This window comes from Lepidochelys olivacea, assembly GCF_965140295.1.
Source record: "Lepidochelys olivacea isolate rLepOli2 genome assembly, chromosome: 5".
NCBI classification, from domain to species: domain Eukaryota; kingdom Metazoa; phylum Chordata; order Testudines; family Cheloniidae; genus Lepidochelys; species Lepidochelys olivacea.
The window spans coordinates 127,697,176-127,712,109 of NC_140415.1; the positions used below are offsets into that span (position 1 = coordinate 127,697,176).

The window sequence follows — 14,934 nt, forward strand, 5'->3', positions numbered from 1 at the left end:
TCAGGGGTGTGTTTTTTTCACAATCCTGACAGAAGTTTTACCGACAAAAGTGGTAATGTAGACAAAGCCTTAGACAAGTTAGATGTCTTCAAGTCACCAGGGCCTGATGAAATACCTCCTTGAATATTCAAGGAGGTGACTGTGGAGGTATCTGAGCCATTAGCAATTATCTTCGAAAAGTCATGGAAGACAGGAGAGATTCCAGAGGACGGAAAAGGGCAAACAGAGTGCCAATCTATAAAGAGGGAAATAAGGACAACCTGGGGAATTACAGATCAGTCAGCTTAACTTCAGTACCCACAAGGATAATGAAGCAAATAATTAAGCAATCAATTTGCAAACACCTAGAAGATAATATGGTGATAAGCAACAGTCAGCATGGATTTGTCAAGAACAAATCGTGTCAAACCAACCTGATAGCTTTCTTTGACAGGATAACAAGCCTTGTGGATAGGGGAGAAGTGGTAGCTATGGTATATCTTGACTTTAGTAAGACTTTTGATACGGTCTCACATGAGCTTCTCATAAACAAACTAGAGAAATACAACCTAGATGGAGCTACTATAAGGTGGGTGCAAAACTGGTTGGAAAAACCATTCCCAGAGAGTAGTTATTAGTGGTTCATAGTCAAGCTGGAAAGACATAACAAGTGGGGTCCTGTAAGGATCAGTTCTGGTTCTGTTCAATATCTTCATCAATTATTTAAATAATGGCATAGAGAGTACACTTATAAAGTGTACAGACGATACCAAACTGGGAGGGATTGCAAGTACTTTGGACTATAGGATTAAAATTCAAAATGATGTGGACAAACTGGAGAACTGGTCTGAAGTCAATAGGATGAAATTCAATAAGGACAAATGCAAAGTACTCCATCCAGGAAGGAACAATCAGTTGCACATATACAAAATTGGAAATGACTGCCTAGGAAGGAGTATTGCAGAAAGCGATCTGGGGGTCATAGTGGATCACAAGCTAAATATGAGTCAAGAGTATAAAACTACTGCAAAAAAAAAGCAAACATCGTTTTGGGATGTATCATCGAGAGTGTTGTAAGCAAGAAATGAGAAAAAATTATTTTACTCTACTCTGTGCTGATTAGGCCTCAACTGGAGTATTAAGTCCAGTTCTGGCCACTACATTTCAGGAAAGATGTGGACAAACTGGAGAAAGTCCAGAGAAGAGCAAAAAAAATTATTAGAAGTCTAGAAAACATGACCTATGAGGGAAGACTGAAAAAATTAGTTTTGTTTAGTCTGGAGACAAGAAGACAGAGAGGATGTGATAACAGTTTTCAAGAATATAAAAGGCTGTTACAAGGAGGAGGGAGAAAAATCGTTCTCCTTAACCTCTGAGGATAGGACCAGAAATAATGGGTTTAAATTGCAGCAAAGATGTTTTAGGGTGGACATTAGGAAAAACTTCCTAACTGTCAGGGTGGTTAAGCACTGGAATAAATTCCCTAGGGAGGTTGTGGTATCTCCATCATAGGAGACTTTTAAGAGCAGGTTTGACAAACCCCTGTCAGGGGTGGTCTAGATAATACTTAGTCCTGCCATGAGTGCAGGGGACTGGACTACATAACCTCTTGAGGTCCCTTCCAGTCCTAAGATTCTATGATCAGTAAAATCTGCTGAAATTGGCAACACTTAAATAAACATTTAGGATGAATGAAAGAGAAACAGTGGAACTTGGATAATAAAGTATCAAAGTAAGCGTCTGAATGGGACTTGTCCTGGAGAACAATACACAAAGTAAAGAGTTATTAGTCAAGTTTATATTGAGAAGACAATGGTTATCATCAGATGAAAACTCCTGAAGTCAGTGGAACGTGAGTGCAAAGCACCTCTAAAAGTGGGACCACTTACTGAGGTGTCTAAATAAATGCTAGGGTGCCTAGCTTAAGATACCCAAGTATAAACATTTTGGTCACTGCTTTTAAACAGAGAACACATGATGGTGTGGCATGATATAAAGGTGTTACCAGCATGAGTTTGGAATAGCTGCATTCCTCATGAGTGGCAATGACAAGAATGAGTTATACAGGTCAGCCTTAACAAGTGCAAATAAACGTTTATACCACTAATCGTGGGTTTGGAATATGCCACGTTAGGAAAAATGATTTTAGAAGTGCTTGAGGCTTAATTTTTTTTAAATTATTCCTCTTATTTCACACCCCTTACCTGTACATTGTACAGACTTTGGATGGACTGGATAATTATAATTAAGACAGAAACCTCTAAAATTACTTAAATTTGCATTTTTACTTCTATAGATCATAGCATCTGGATTTCAACATCTGACATCTTACTGGAAAATGGAGATTTTTTTAAAAAAAAATCTTCCTAATGGAATAAAGCTCCCACTGTTCACTCTGATACCTTACAAAGTACTGGATCATGAACCTAACACTGGTGCACAGCTGAATACTTCCTGATGACCCCAGTCCTTAGACTAGTGTAACTGAGGGAAAAATTCAACATTTCTGTCAAGGGAAGGAGGAAACATTTCTCTGCAAAGGTATTCTGTTATACTAAAAAAAAAAAAAAGCTGCTTGGAGCTGCTCAAGGTTTGGAAGGTATAGCACCTCGTTCAATGGGGCCCTAACGCTGATCATAGAATCATAGAATATCAGGGTTGGAAGGGACCTCAGGAGGTCATCTAGTCCAACCCCCTGCTCAAAGCAGGACCAATCCCCAATTAAATCATCCCAGCCAGGGCTTTGTCAAGCCTGACCTTAAAAACTTCTAAGGAAGGAGATTCTACCACCTCCCTAGGTAATGCATTCCAGTGTTTCACCACCCTCCTAGTGAAAAAGTTTTTCCTAATATCCAACCTAAACCTCCCCCACTGCAACTTGAGACCATTACTCCTTGTCCTGTCCTCTTCTACCACTGAGAATAGTCTAGAACCATCCTCTCTGGAACCACCTTTCAGGTAGTTGAAAGCAGCTATCAAATCCCCCCTCATTCTTCTCTTCTGCAGACTAAACAATCCCAGTTCCCTCAGCCTCTCCTCATAAGTCATGTGTTCCAGACCCCTAATCATTTTTGTTGCCCTTCACTGGACTCTCTCCAATTTATCCACATCCTTCTTGTAGTGTGGGGCCCAAAACTGGACACAGTACTCCAGATGAGGCCTCACCAATGTCGAATAGAGGGGGACTGTATTAGGCAGGCTAGTTGGGACTTTAATGTAATTAAATAATAAAATAGTCCTGCCAGGGTTGGAATAGTGGGCAGAGTGCAGGTGATGCAGTCAAAGGGGTAGGGAAAAGAATCATGTATCCATTTATCACATGGTTCCCACCACTATATATATGGTGTGTGAGTTTTTTAAATCAAATCCAACTGGTTGAAACTTGGTCATATGGCCAAATTATAAATGTTCCCCATTATGCATGAAAGAGGGCTTTAGCTGAGAGAAGGCCTACTTTATGGCCAGGATTATTATTGATTTCCAACATATCCAGCAGAGACAGACTGGCGCTGGGTGTTGTAGAAAGCCAACAACAATACTTATTTAAAACTACCACATTAGAGGGAGCATGTCTTGTTACAGCATGCAGATATGCAGAAGATATTGCTTGAAAGCTACATTAATTTTCAAACTACTACTTATATGTTCTTCACCACAGTACAATGCATACAGCAGAATGTGTAATCATACTCCCCAAACAGCCAAGCGTTACATACAATGAATTCAACAGCTAGTAACATTTTAAGTAGCCGCAGTATGCAAACTATTTTTATATTGTTAAATTGTAATGATGTTTAGCACCTGCATTAATTTATGATGTCCTGTTTTGTAAATCCACACTAAGGCTGGTATTTTGGTGGGGTTATGTTAGCCAGTTAATTTGGTTACCCTGGAATATAGCTTCAGAAAACAGATTTGCTTGGCACAGAAAATCCATTTTTTAAATCAGTGCAGAATCCATTCCCACATGTAACATAGCAGGAACTACTGGATAAAAGGATTAAGAGTTAAGTCACGGGTATAAATTCATGCATTGTACAGGAAAGTAACGTTCAGCAGAAAGTCATTAGTCAGATATTGAGCAAAGATAACTCACTATGATAGTTAATTTGTGCAAGGACAATAGGGTCTTTGGTAGATATTATTTAAATCGCCAGTTAAAAGTTTAATGGGCCTGATTTTGATCTCTCACCAATGTAAGTCAGGAGTGACCCAGAGAAACCAATGGAGTTACATCAGAATCAGGTCCAACAGGTTTGTTTAAATAGATCAAAAGATTCTGTTAAACACTGGAGTGCTTACTTTCATCAGGGTCCACACTACCATTTGCAACGGTCCCTCTACTGAGAGTTGTAGGATTAAAGGGGAAAGGACAGCTTTCTATTATTATAAGGGTTCATTTGATTTTGATTAATTAGAACACTCCAAAAATGGTATCGTCCAGAAATCCACAGACCAGAATTACAAATTCCACAAATTAACATGTGGTTTGATTGTTGAGCACCTCTGAAAAATCAGTCCAATAACTATAAAAAAAGTTACAAAAAGCCACATGACAAGTCAACTAAATTCAGCATTACAGCTATGATTCTGGGTCCAATTCAGCAGTGACATAAGCAGCTGTGCAAGTCTCATCACAAAAAAATAGGTGTACACAGTGCAGCTTGCACTGGGTTAATATTCAGTAGTGTGCAAAAATGAGTACAATTTGCACAAGGAGGAGGAAAGGGAAATGTAACAGGAAATGCAACTAACAGGAGGAGATAAAACAAAACAGCCCCTCAGGCACACAGAGTCAAACACAAGTGGAAGAAAAGAATCAGGCCCACAGTCTTTGGGTCTGATTTTCCACTGCCCTGCACCTTGGGTCATCATTTGCACCTGAATGAAGTGAATGTACAATACCACTCTGATCTGGTAGGAGGTGACACACAAACTGCACAGGAGTGCATGGTGACAAGGCACACAGCACTGGAGAAATTAACCCTTTTATAAGATGTTTCTAACATCTCTCCTCCCTTTCAGCATGTAAGTTACATGGCTCTTGCACACCCACTGAATGCCACACCCATGCAAATCGCACCATTTGGTCACTAACACCTAATATCCGACTACCTTACACTCAACGTCCGAAGTTTGCCACTGTTTAAGTCACTGCTGAATTTGGCCAGGAGACTTGCAGAGGTGCTGGACCAATTTACTCCTGGTCTCTGTTTGTTCTGCTGAAAAAGTACAGAAAACTTTTAGTCCAAGTGAAACATCGGATGTCAAACAGGACCTTTTGTTCACTGACATTATTCTGAAAGATTCTGTTATTTAATGTAAAAAGAAAAGGAGGACTTGTGGCACCTTAGAGACTAATAAATTTATTTGAGCATAAGCTTTCGAGACTTACACGGCTGCTACTCTAAAACCTGTTATTTAATGTAGTAGCATAATAATTTAAAATAGAATTTTCTCAAAAAAGTTCTCTCTGGCAATAAAGAATTTATAAACTGCCTTTTTGTAATCCTTCAGTTCAGGGATTTGGATCACACACGTGTACATTGCTTCTTTTGCTTTTTTGTAGTCACCATTGAAGTTTTTCCAGGCTCATTATGGCAAATACAAATTTTCAAGAGTTGACAGTAATATTTTTATACCATGTGATTTAAATCAGAATTTCAGTTTTAGAGCAAAACTTGTCTTTGGACAAAATGGAATGAGGTTCTAATATTCTGGTTAAACAGAATCCTTTCCACTAAAATAAATGTTTCAGAACAAAGCTTTTAGTCAGTCATTAAGAGGAATAAAGCTTGGATCAGTTACAGTATAAACAAAATAATTTAAAATGGGTTTCTGCTACAGTGAAATTGAAATAGCAAATGAAAAGCTATTTTGCCTTCCAACTCTACGGACATAAGCATCACTTCAGGACTTTGTTTTGGCCTCTTTATGCTGCTCTGGTGAGTAAAGGGGCTTGGCACCCAAGTTATTCGCCACAAGCAACTGTAGGAAGTGTCCATCAGTGATGGCAGTTTCAGGGGCTGCTCTAACTTATGCTCTTCAAATTCTGGTGCTGGGCCCCCCGCGTCAAGGTAGGTTAAAAAACAACCTTTGCCACCCACCACCCTGAGGGCTGTATCTCCTCAGCAACACCAGTCAGGCAGTGCTGTTCAGAATCATGGCCCTAGAATCAAAAGCCACAGAAATCAGCATGAATGAAAAGTTCTTCTTATGAAATGACTAGTTCTGGAAATACTGTGGTGTTGCAGGTTGGGACTGAGGTGCATTGGCATAGCTTTGTGGATAGCTTTCACAGTTCCTACTCAGAGAGAGCTGACTCTAGGCTGTGTTTTCAGCCCCCCATTTTCACACGTATTTAAAAAGCATCCCTTATCATACTCACTAAATAAAGGAATAAAACTGTCAATATAAAAGCTGTGAAAATGCGAGGGATCAAATTTTTAACACAACTGGAACAATCTCATTTAGTGTTTAAAGTCTTGGAAGAAAAACTCAATATTCATTAACTTACCCACTCCCAAAATTCTACAGTTCAGATTTACAGCTTCTGATGCAGCCTCCATACACATCTTGAGAATCAATTCTATTCTGTCCTCATAGGTTTTAGGATTGAGCTGGGTATATTTCTTTACTATTTCACCCTAAGAGGGAAAAACAGTCAGGCTTGTCCACTTATATAAATGCCCTGCAAAATGAATGACTTCTCTTCTGTTTAGACTACAGACCCATCAGCTTTAAAAACAATTTTATATTTTCAAAGGGCCACAGCTCTACTTCCAACTGGGGAGAAAAAAAGATACAAGTCTTAGGCCCTGACCCTGCAAGATTATCTGTGTGGGGAGGCCCCTTGCACCCATGTGCAATCTGGTTTCACTCTGTCCCAGCACTGAAAGGGAGGAAGGGACAACTCAAATAGCTTTACGATCAATGGCTGGATTAAAAAGGAAGTGTTTTTTAGTTTTAAATATGATAAAACAAAAGTTTGTTTGGTGTCATAAATATTGCTATTTTACTGGCAACAGGAAACTTAAGTAGACACATACAGATGCAGGGATTGGTCTTATAAAGGGCATTCGTTATAAATATTGTTTCTTATCCAGCAATGCTGACTCTGAATATCAGTCTTTGAAACATTTTTTGCAGTAATGTAATCTCTGATGTGTGTGTGTGGGGGGGGGGGGGGATGAAGGAGAGGAGGATTTTTATAACTTAACACTCCTAAAACAATGAAAGCATTCATTATGTGTGGGTGCAGGGGGAAAAGTTAAGAAAGTTAATGTAATGGTAAGCTTGCAAGATCAACCACTAAGAAGTGAATACATTTCAAAAGTGAACTGGTGATGTTATCTCTGTCACAAAGCACATCCTGTGTATTTTCTGGTAGCAGAATGTTACACTGTGGTTTACAAGGGGAAAAGGAATAGACCATGCTGTATATATACCATGTGACTGCCTTAATGTTACCAAAGCAACTTCAGCTTTGGGAATTTCCTGACATTTGAGTGCTGGTTTGCACTCAAATGTCAGCATTAGATCAATGATGGTGTTGTATTTTCCTTTAATCTTCATTTAGTTTCCTCCACCAGTTTTAGTTTTTTCAGGAACAAATAAAAAAAGTAACTAGAGACAGTTTTTAGAGGTAATCTCTTTGTTCTGGTTTTGCCAGAAGATCTTGAAAGCTCTTTGAAAGCAATGGTTTCCAAACTTTCAGCAACTGAGTCCCACCCTTCAGGGAAATTAAACCAACTGCACCTTCAGCTCTGCCATATGTTGTTAAATGCATGCTCAAAAACAGGGTGTCACTCAGGCCTGGTCTACATTTAGGGCTAGATCAACATAGCTACATCTGCCAGGTGTGCGAAAAACCCCCAAACCAAACCACAGACTCCTGCACACTGTAGTGATGCCAACCTAACCCCAGGGTAAATGTGCTACGTCGACGTAGCCACCATCACTCAGGGAGGTGGTGTTCCGACACTAATGGAAAAACTCATTCTGTCTGTGTAGGCTACATCCACAGGATAGGGTTATGCCGCTGTAGCTACAGGGACCTAGCTATGCTAGTGTGGTCTCCTTAGCTTAGACATACCCTTACAGTAGATCAGAGTAGACTGTGTAGATCTTCGCACTATAACACACTCTCGCCTGTGTTAGATGCTTTGAGTGGTGAAATCATTAACAAGTGTGACCAAATTTAAAGGATCATTATTGGTACCTGAGTTGTACCCAGTCAATTGAATGAGGTAGTTAACACTTCCGAGCTCTTGTTTCAGGCTTTTTGCCAACATCTCTTCATTAGTTATGCCTGGATCACATTTTCAAGGTTTTCTTCACAATCAGAACAGCTAGGCACTTTTTTTTTTTTTTTAAATTAATGCTAAAGTTTCTGGGAAACAACTGAGAGGCCTATTTGTGCTTCCCTGGCTAGTTCTTCATGCCAGCCCCAGAGGCATTCCACCCACTCTGGGAAAAGTCACTTAAATGAGCTAGCTGTGTATAAGCTGTTCAACTCTAGGCCAAAGAAAAATGTTCTACGTTCCATGAATTCTTTGGTGGTGAAAGATGATGGGCTGACAGCCCTGGAGACTGAAGTATTTTATTCACAGAACATCTACCATGCAGGCTGTGATGGTGCACTTTTCCCCACACTGCCCCACAACATGCCCTAACCTGTTCTGGAGCAATCACTTTTAGGAGAGAAAGGGGTAGGTTAGTATCCAGGCTTACGCAGTCCTGGGTTTCTCCGAGAATGCCAGCCTGGATGCCAATTACTTTCTATTCTGATGATGGTTTAGAGTGCTGGGCTCCTGTTCTCAGGTATCAAATGGAAAACTATCACCTACTGTTGATCCAACAGCCATCAGAAAGTAACAACTTTTGGCCTAGCTGTGTTTTCACTGTTGACAGAGGTGAAAAACTCCCTATCACATGACCTGAACCATCCATTCCTCTTCAGTGAATTATCCTTGGAGTCTAGTTTCTTTTTTTCAGATATTCTGCATGTCCATTACAAAGGCATATGACGGGGTGGTGTGGGAAGTGAGGAAAATGGCACCAGGAGTCTCTCCCCTTGTGTGTGGGCTATATAAAGGCACAAGTTGAACTGCAGTCCCTGTGCTCAGGGAAGTGCAGGAACTGCTCCCTGTCTATTCCCCCGCGAGCGCATCGCTCCTCAGACAGAAGGAGCCAGTGGGATCATGGCTTTGCCTTGCTCCACATTGGCCGGCAGACCTGGCCAGCTGCACAGTCCATAAAGGAACACAGCAGCAGGCACACTTCATCAGCTCACGTGGGATCTCACCCTGGGACAGGGCGGCATTGCATTATCCACAGTGCAGTGCTTTCCCATAGAATACAGTGGTGTTTATAGACATGTATAAAAGCATGGTATAGTACTTACTTTCATACTGACTATCGCTACGCGGAGATTTGTTCCGCCTAGATCCACAGCCAAGGCACTCTGGGTTTCTAGGATATGGTCAATATCTTGTGAGATGTTCTCCTTTACAGGAGGGAAGCAGAACTTCTTCTGCAGTGGCTTTTTGAGGTCGATAGATTTGAGGAACTTCAGAATTCTTGGAACAGCATTACCATCCCCGTATATTTTTGAGCTGTAATATAAAAAAGCACTAATTATAGTATAAGCAAAACAGCAAGTCTGTAAAGCACTTATAAAATAGAAGGCCACAATATTTCACATCTCAAAGGTTACTAATAACTATAACGTTATCTGCCACGACAATAATGCATATCAAGTCTCTGTGAGTGTGCCACAGGATGTGTTGGATGCTTTAACAATCAGGAATGGGTTGAGCGTTATCCAGCTACAGGTAGCACAAGTGTGCAATTACCATCATTTTTTCCCCTGGGCTCTCGTTTAACCATGTTCCATAAGGTTACAGCATTATTTGTTTTTTTTTTGTAAAGAATTCTATATGTTGATACTGAATCCTAAATATCAAGCCATTTGCAGCAGAGCTTTTCTGTATGAGTTCCAAGCTGCCAACGCTGTACGATTCTGAGATTCGCAGACTGCTTTCCTTTGTATGTAGTAAGATATCTAAGATGATTATTTCTTCCTAGAGTGGTGAGCTAACCTTGGATAAATATGGTGAAGTCTATTCTCCACCCCAGTACTAAGGGACTTATCTCTGGTCCCCTGAAGCGCAGTGGGTGGATATAAACACTTACCAAGGATACTGTTTTCCAAACTGGAGATGCAAAGCTTGTAGTATTTTGTCCTGTGTGTCAGCATCACGAACATGAAGAACATTTTCACCTAGATAATCAAAAATGCAATGTCATTCTAGTGCATGCCAGCTACTTGATAAATAATTGGAGGAGGGGGGCTGGGGCAGAAGAGAACAGAATTTGAAATGGACAAGCAATTACTTGTGTGTCCTGGCAAAATGTGTTAAGACCTCACACCTACTCAAAAGGAACATGACCTACGTGCACACAGTGCCCCTACTTCTGTATGTGTCATCTTCGTACATGCAGATGCTACGCTGACATTGCTCTGTTAGGACCTGCTCCCACTGAAGTCAATAGCAAAACTGTCACGGTACAGTATTCTGCCTGCAGAGCACTCAGAGAACAGAATTCTTATTGACTCCAGTGTAATTCCCACATATAAGAACAACAGAGAGAACAGGAGGGTAAACTTGTTTATGTCACTTGTGTGATTGTGAAGAAAAACTATACATTTGCTTTTTATACCTATTGCTGGTTGTGGTGTACGTGTATATTAAAATTTCAGGATCATACCAGAGTACATAGTTTTATGCCTGTCACATGTACGGGCACCCATAAAGAAAACGTGCCGTGGTTTATTCTGGCAGGTGGAAGCCACTTCATATATTTATTTTAGTTGGACTATAGATAAAAAGCTTTACTACAAAAATAATCAGGACAGAAGGAACAGATCAGTGAAGTTAATAAGATAGGTCAAAATTGCCCTGCTGTGATAATGTCCATTAAAAATAAAATTGGCATGCTTGTTAAACTCAGACTTTAGCTTCTGTAATGATGCAACCACATGACCGTACCCAACACCCAGGAAGTTAATTCAGCAGAGAACTTAGCAGCAAACACATACCTGTTTCTCTTCCTATTTGACGTGTTCCCAGATTGATGACAGGGGTTCCAAATGCTCCCACCTCTCGAACACCACAGCTGCTGTTACCAATCACACAACCAGCATGTGCCACTAACTGGATGAATTGCTCAAATGGAACATGCTTTACTGCTCGAAAATTGGGATGATGCTCAATGCCCTTCTTCCTCATCACCCGAACCATCTCTTTGCTTCCTGTAGAAAAAGCCAACAATTGAGAACAAAATGTTAACCGATAGTTGAATTTTCACTGTGGCTACTGAAGGGGCTACTGTATACACTGTAATTACATGTTAGTAGCTGTCATTGGTGTTAACACAGAAGTACTGCGAAAGCAGCAAGGCTGGTATTCCTAGGACTGCCCCCACCCGTTCTGTGTACATGTTCCCAACCACTCTTTGCTCACCAGCCCTCCACAGGACTCTTCACAGCTGTGTCATTGAGCATAGGGTTTCAGCTGTGAGTCCGAGATCCAATGTGGAAACAGTTCATTACTATTACATTTTTAAGCATTTTAGAGCCCATGGGTTAGCAAAATAGCTTGTCTGTCCCCCAAAATTGCAATGCTTTCCCTTTATCTTCCTCAGAAGATTGAAGGGCGAAGGTGATCCTGCATTCAGCACATGGTTCCAGTGAGTTCAAACGTTATACCTACATCACTAAGCTACCTCCATGTGGGTACATGAAGTAGCACAAGTGAAGATGCAGAGAGGAAAGAGGAAGTCAGATGGGAGGGCTGCAGTGAACAAGGATGGATGCAGGTGGATTAAGAGGTCTAGGAGTGAGACACAGGGTGAAGTGACTCCATAGAGAGTTCTGAAAACCTGGAGGGCAATTCTTCACCAGTTTAAAACAAAAACAAAAACCAAACCATGTATAAAAAGTACCTGTTTCACTCACCTGCATCAATATTTGGGAACAGAACTAGTGTCCTTTTGTTAAAGGAGATGAGTGCATCCAACGTTAGTTCAAACATCTTTATGGAATGTTTAATATCTGTGGTCACAGGGTGCTGCAGAGCGACTATGTAATCTCTAGGTTTTACATCTTCACCTGTTTAAAGGGAGCCCAAAAGAGACTGTTTTATTAGCAGCATGGTGGTTGTGGTGGGAGAATGATTCTGAAGCCATTGAAACAAAAACCTCCTGAAGTCCTAGACAGCAAAATCTGATTTCTAGTACAATTAGTTCCAATACTACATGAGAACATAAGGGAGCGACAGGAGAATATGGGTTTGAAGTTTATCACTGTAAGAAAGACTCAGAACAATTGTTATTGTCTAAGGCCCCAGCACAGGGTCAACTGCAATACTGGGTCCTAAAACTTTACAAGAGTACTTTGAGCGCAGACCGAGGCCCCTAGTTACACCTGCATAAAACTGGATTAACTCAGTTGAAGCCAATTAATGTATTCTGGATTTACACTATTGTGAATGAGAGCAGAATTTGACCCTGAGGCTGTGGCACAACAACAAACAGGCAGATCTGACAGAGATTTTCATTGTGATCATGTATTCCTTTCAATCCATTTGTCTATTCAGGTTTCCTGATGGTCTTCTGGGCCTCAAGGGATGGATTTTTCACCATTTGCTTAAAAGAAATGAGAGAGTGACTACCATAAATACTTTACTTCACTTGTTATAAAGAGGAGCAGGTTCACTTTACTTTATTCTGAAAATGACTGAACTATTGAACTAACAAGAACCCAGTTCCCAATTGACAGGGGCTGAAGAATTTTTCCTGTCAAACACGAACAAGATATGCTGATTTTTATGGAATGATCTGAAAGTAAATAGATGACATACAACACAAGTCTCTGAAACAGATCATGCTACTGTATTGTACTGCGCAGGAGACAATGTACAGCATGTAAATTCCCTTTATTTTCTTCAAATTAGTTCCATGCACAATCTCTAACATTATTAGGTCAGACCTGCTCCCTGATGTCTGGTTATAAAGGATATGAACAAGATTCTGAACCTCTGTGTATCAAAGAAATAGCTCTGAGTTCTAATTTATTTTTTAACAAAGAACTCAGCAAATTTGACTCTTGTTTTTTGACTCAGCAATAGGGTTTTAGATGTTAAAGACAATCTCTTTTTTTGGTCATGTAGGGTTACTTTCTCCTGACTACAAATACGAGAATGGAAATTGTAGAAATGAAGGAGTTTCTTGAAGAAACCAACACAGTCAAAATATGACATTTGGGTCTCTAGAGAGGAAGGGGCTCCTGAATATTTAAGCATTACATCTGATATTTGATGGGATGTAATTATGTTAAATAATATGTGAGGTTGGGGCTCCTATTTCTCAGTCTTCCAGGCTACAGACCAATTGGCCTTGTTATTAATCTTGCCCTGGAAACAGACTATTTTGGTATGATAACATTTGAAAGTTTTATGTTGTTTTTCCTCCCTTTGATTTACCAAGAGCTTTTGTTCTCAAAATAATATGCACATTTCCTTAAAGTGTGAAAGGCAGAGCATATGGGCATTTTGCTTTAAAAAGAGCAGGGGAAAAGACATAGGGAATAGCATTCTATGAAAACCAGCATACTAAGGTTTTCAGTTACGTCTGTGTTTACTGGGTCTGTATGTTTTTCTATGGTGGGAGACAGAGGATAGAATAGCACTGTCAAAATGTGCTTGTACCCTTCATAAAATCCTGTCTCATCTTCATGGGAATGCCAACAAAAACGCATGTCTGCCTGCTACAGAAATCTTATGAACTTTGAACAGAAGTGCAATACACACCTATCCACATACGTATAACACTCATATAGTCTTTATTTTTGGAGGAGAGAAGCTTGTCATATGAGGGACAGCCAGCCAAGAGGATGCGATCATGATCTTCGCACATGGATATCAAATGCTGCTCTGCACTTCTTGTGCAACACACATGGAAATGAGCCAGTTTGGTTATGGCATGTCTGATTGAGTCATCTATGGTCCCACTGACTTCCCCGCCTTCAATATGAAGAATCCGAATATTCATCAAAGCTGCAGATGTGGCCAGTGCCAGAGCATCAAATCTGTCCCCATGAACGATCACTATGTCAGGTTTCAGACGGTTGAGAACATCTGGTAGCTTTACTAATGCAAGGCCTACCGACTCCACCATGGCTGCCTCATCCTCGCCTCTCACTATGGTGTGCAATCTCGTGTGAATGTCAAAGTCGTCTTGTTCAATCATACGGTAGGTGTTACTGAAGAGAGGAGCGAAAGAAAATAAATGCTGAAACTGCAATACTGCTTGCTTTCACGCTGACATATCTTATGACAGAAGAATGGCACACAAGCATTTCATTACCAGTTTGCCCATTAACTAACTCTGAGGAAGCAGCTAGATTCTCTCCCTCTGTGGGAGACACCTTTTCAAATTTGTAATGATCCTTGTTCACGGAGGCCAACATTTTCCATCTAGGGTGCCTAAGATAGTACTTGATGCTATGCTTGTGCAGCAGCATAGATGTGCCTGATTTGCAGTGTGCTTGAGCACCCACAGCTCCCACTGACCTCAGTGGAAACTGTGGCTACTTAGCAGCTCTGAAAACCAGTCCATTTTGATTTAGGTGCCTAACTTTAAGCAGCCTAGTTTGAAAGCAGTGACCTGCTTTCTACACCATGCAATTAAAGTAGCACCTTACAGATTACAAAAGAAAAGAAGTAATCCAAGAAACCAGATTTTTAAAAAGGAGTCACACAAAGGCTGTAAGCACATGGGACTTCTAGGAATCTATTTTTTTAAATACTTACTAGACTTCACATATTTTAAAGCCTGTATTAAATATCACAAGCCCAGAAAAAGTAAAGACTCTTTAACCATAAGCTATTT

At 40.4% G+C, this 14,934-nt stretch overlaps 1 protein-coding gene across 7 annotated transcripts in view; it reads right to left on the reverse strand.

Moving 5' to 3' along the window:
• The window catches only part of GNE (glucosamine (UDP-N-acetyl)-2-epimerase/N-acetylmannosamine kinase), a 67,490-nt gene that overhangs the window by 17,692 nt on the left and 34,864 nt on the right, over positions 1-14,934 (reverse strand). For all 7 annotated transcript variants that reach the window (XM_084628011.1, XM_084628010.1, XM_084628014.1 and 4 more), the window contains exons 3-8: positions 13,854-14,305; positions 12,002-12,154; positions 11,084-11,296; positions 10,177-10,264; positions 9,386-9,596; positions 6,497-6,626 (exon numbers count right to left, since the gene is read on the reverse strand). In XM_084628011.1, coding sequence (XP_084484137.1) covers positions 6,497-6,626; positions 9,386-9,596; positions 10,177-10,264; positions 11,084-11,296; positions 12,002-12,154; positions 13,854-14,305 — 1,247 coding nt within the window. The remainder of the gene's footprint in view (positions 1-6,496; positions 6,627-9,385; positions 9,597-10,176; positions 10,265-11,083; positions 11,297-12,001; positions 12,155-13,853; positions 14,306-14,934) is intronic.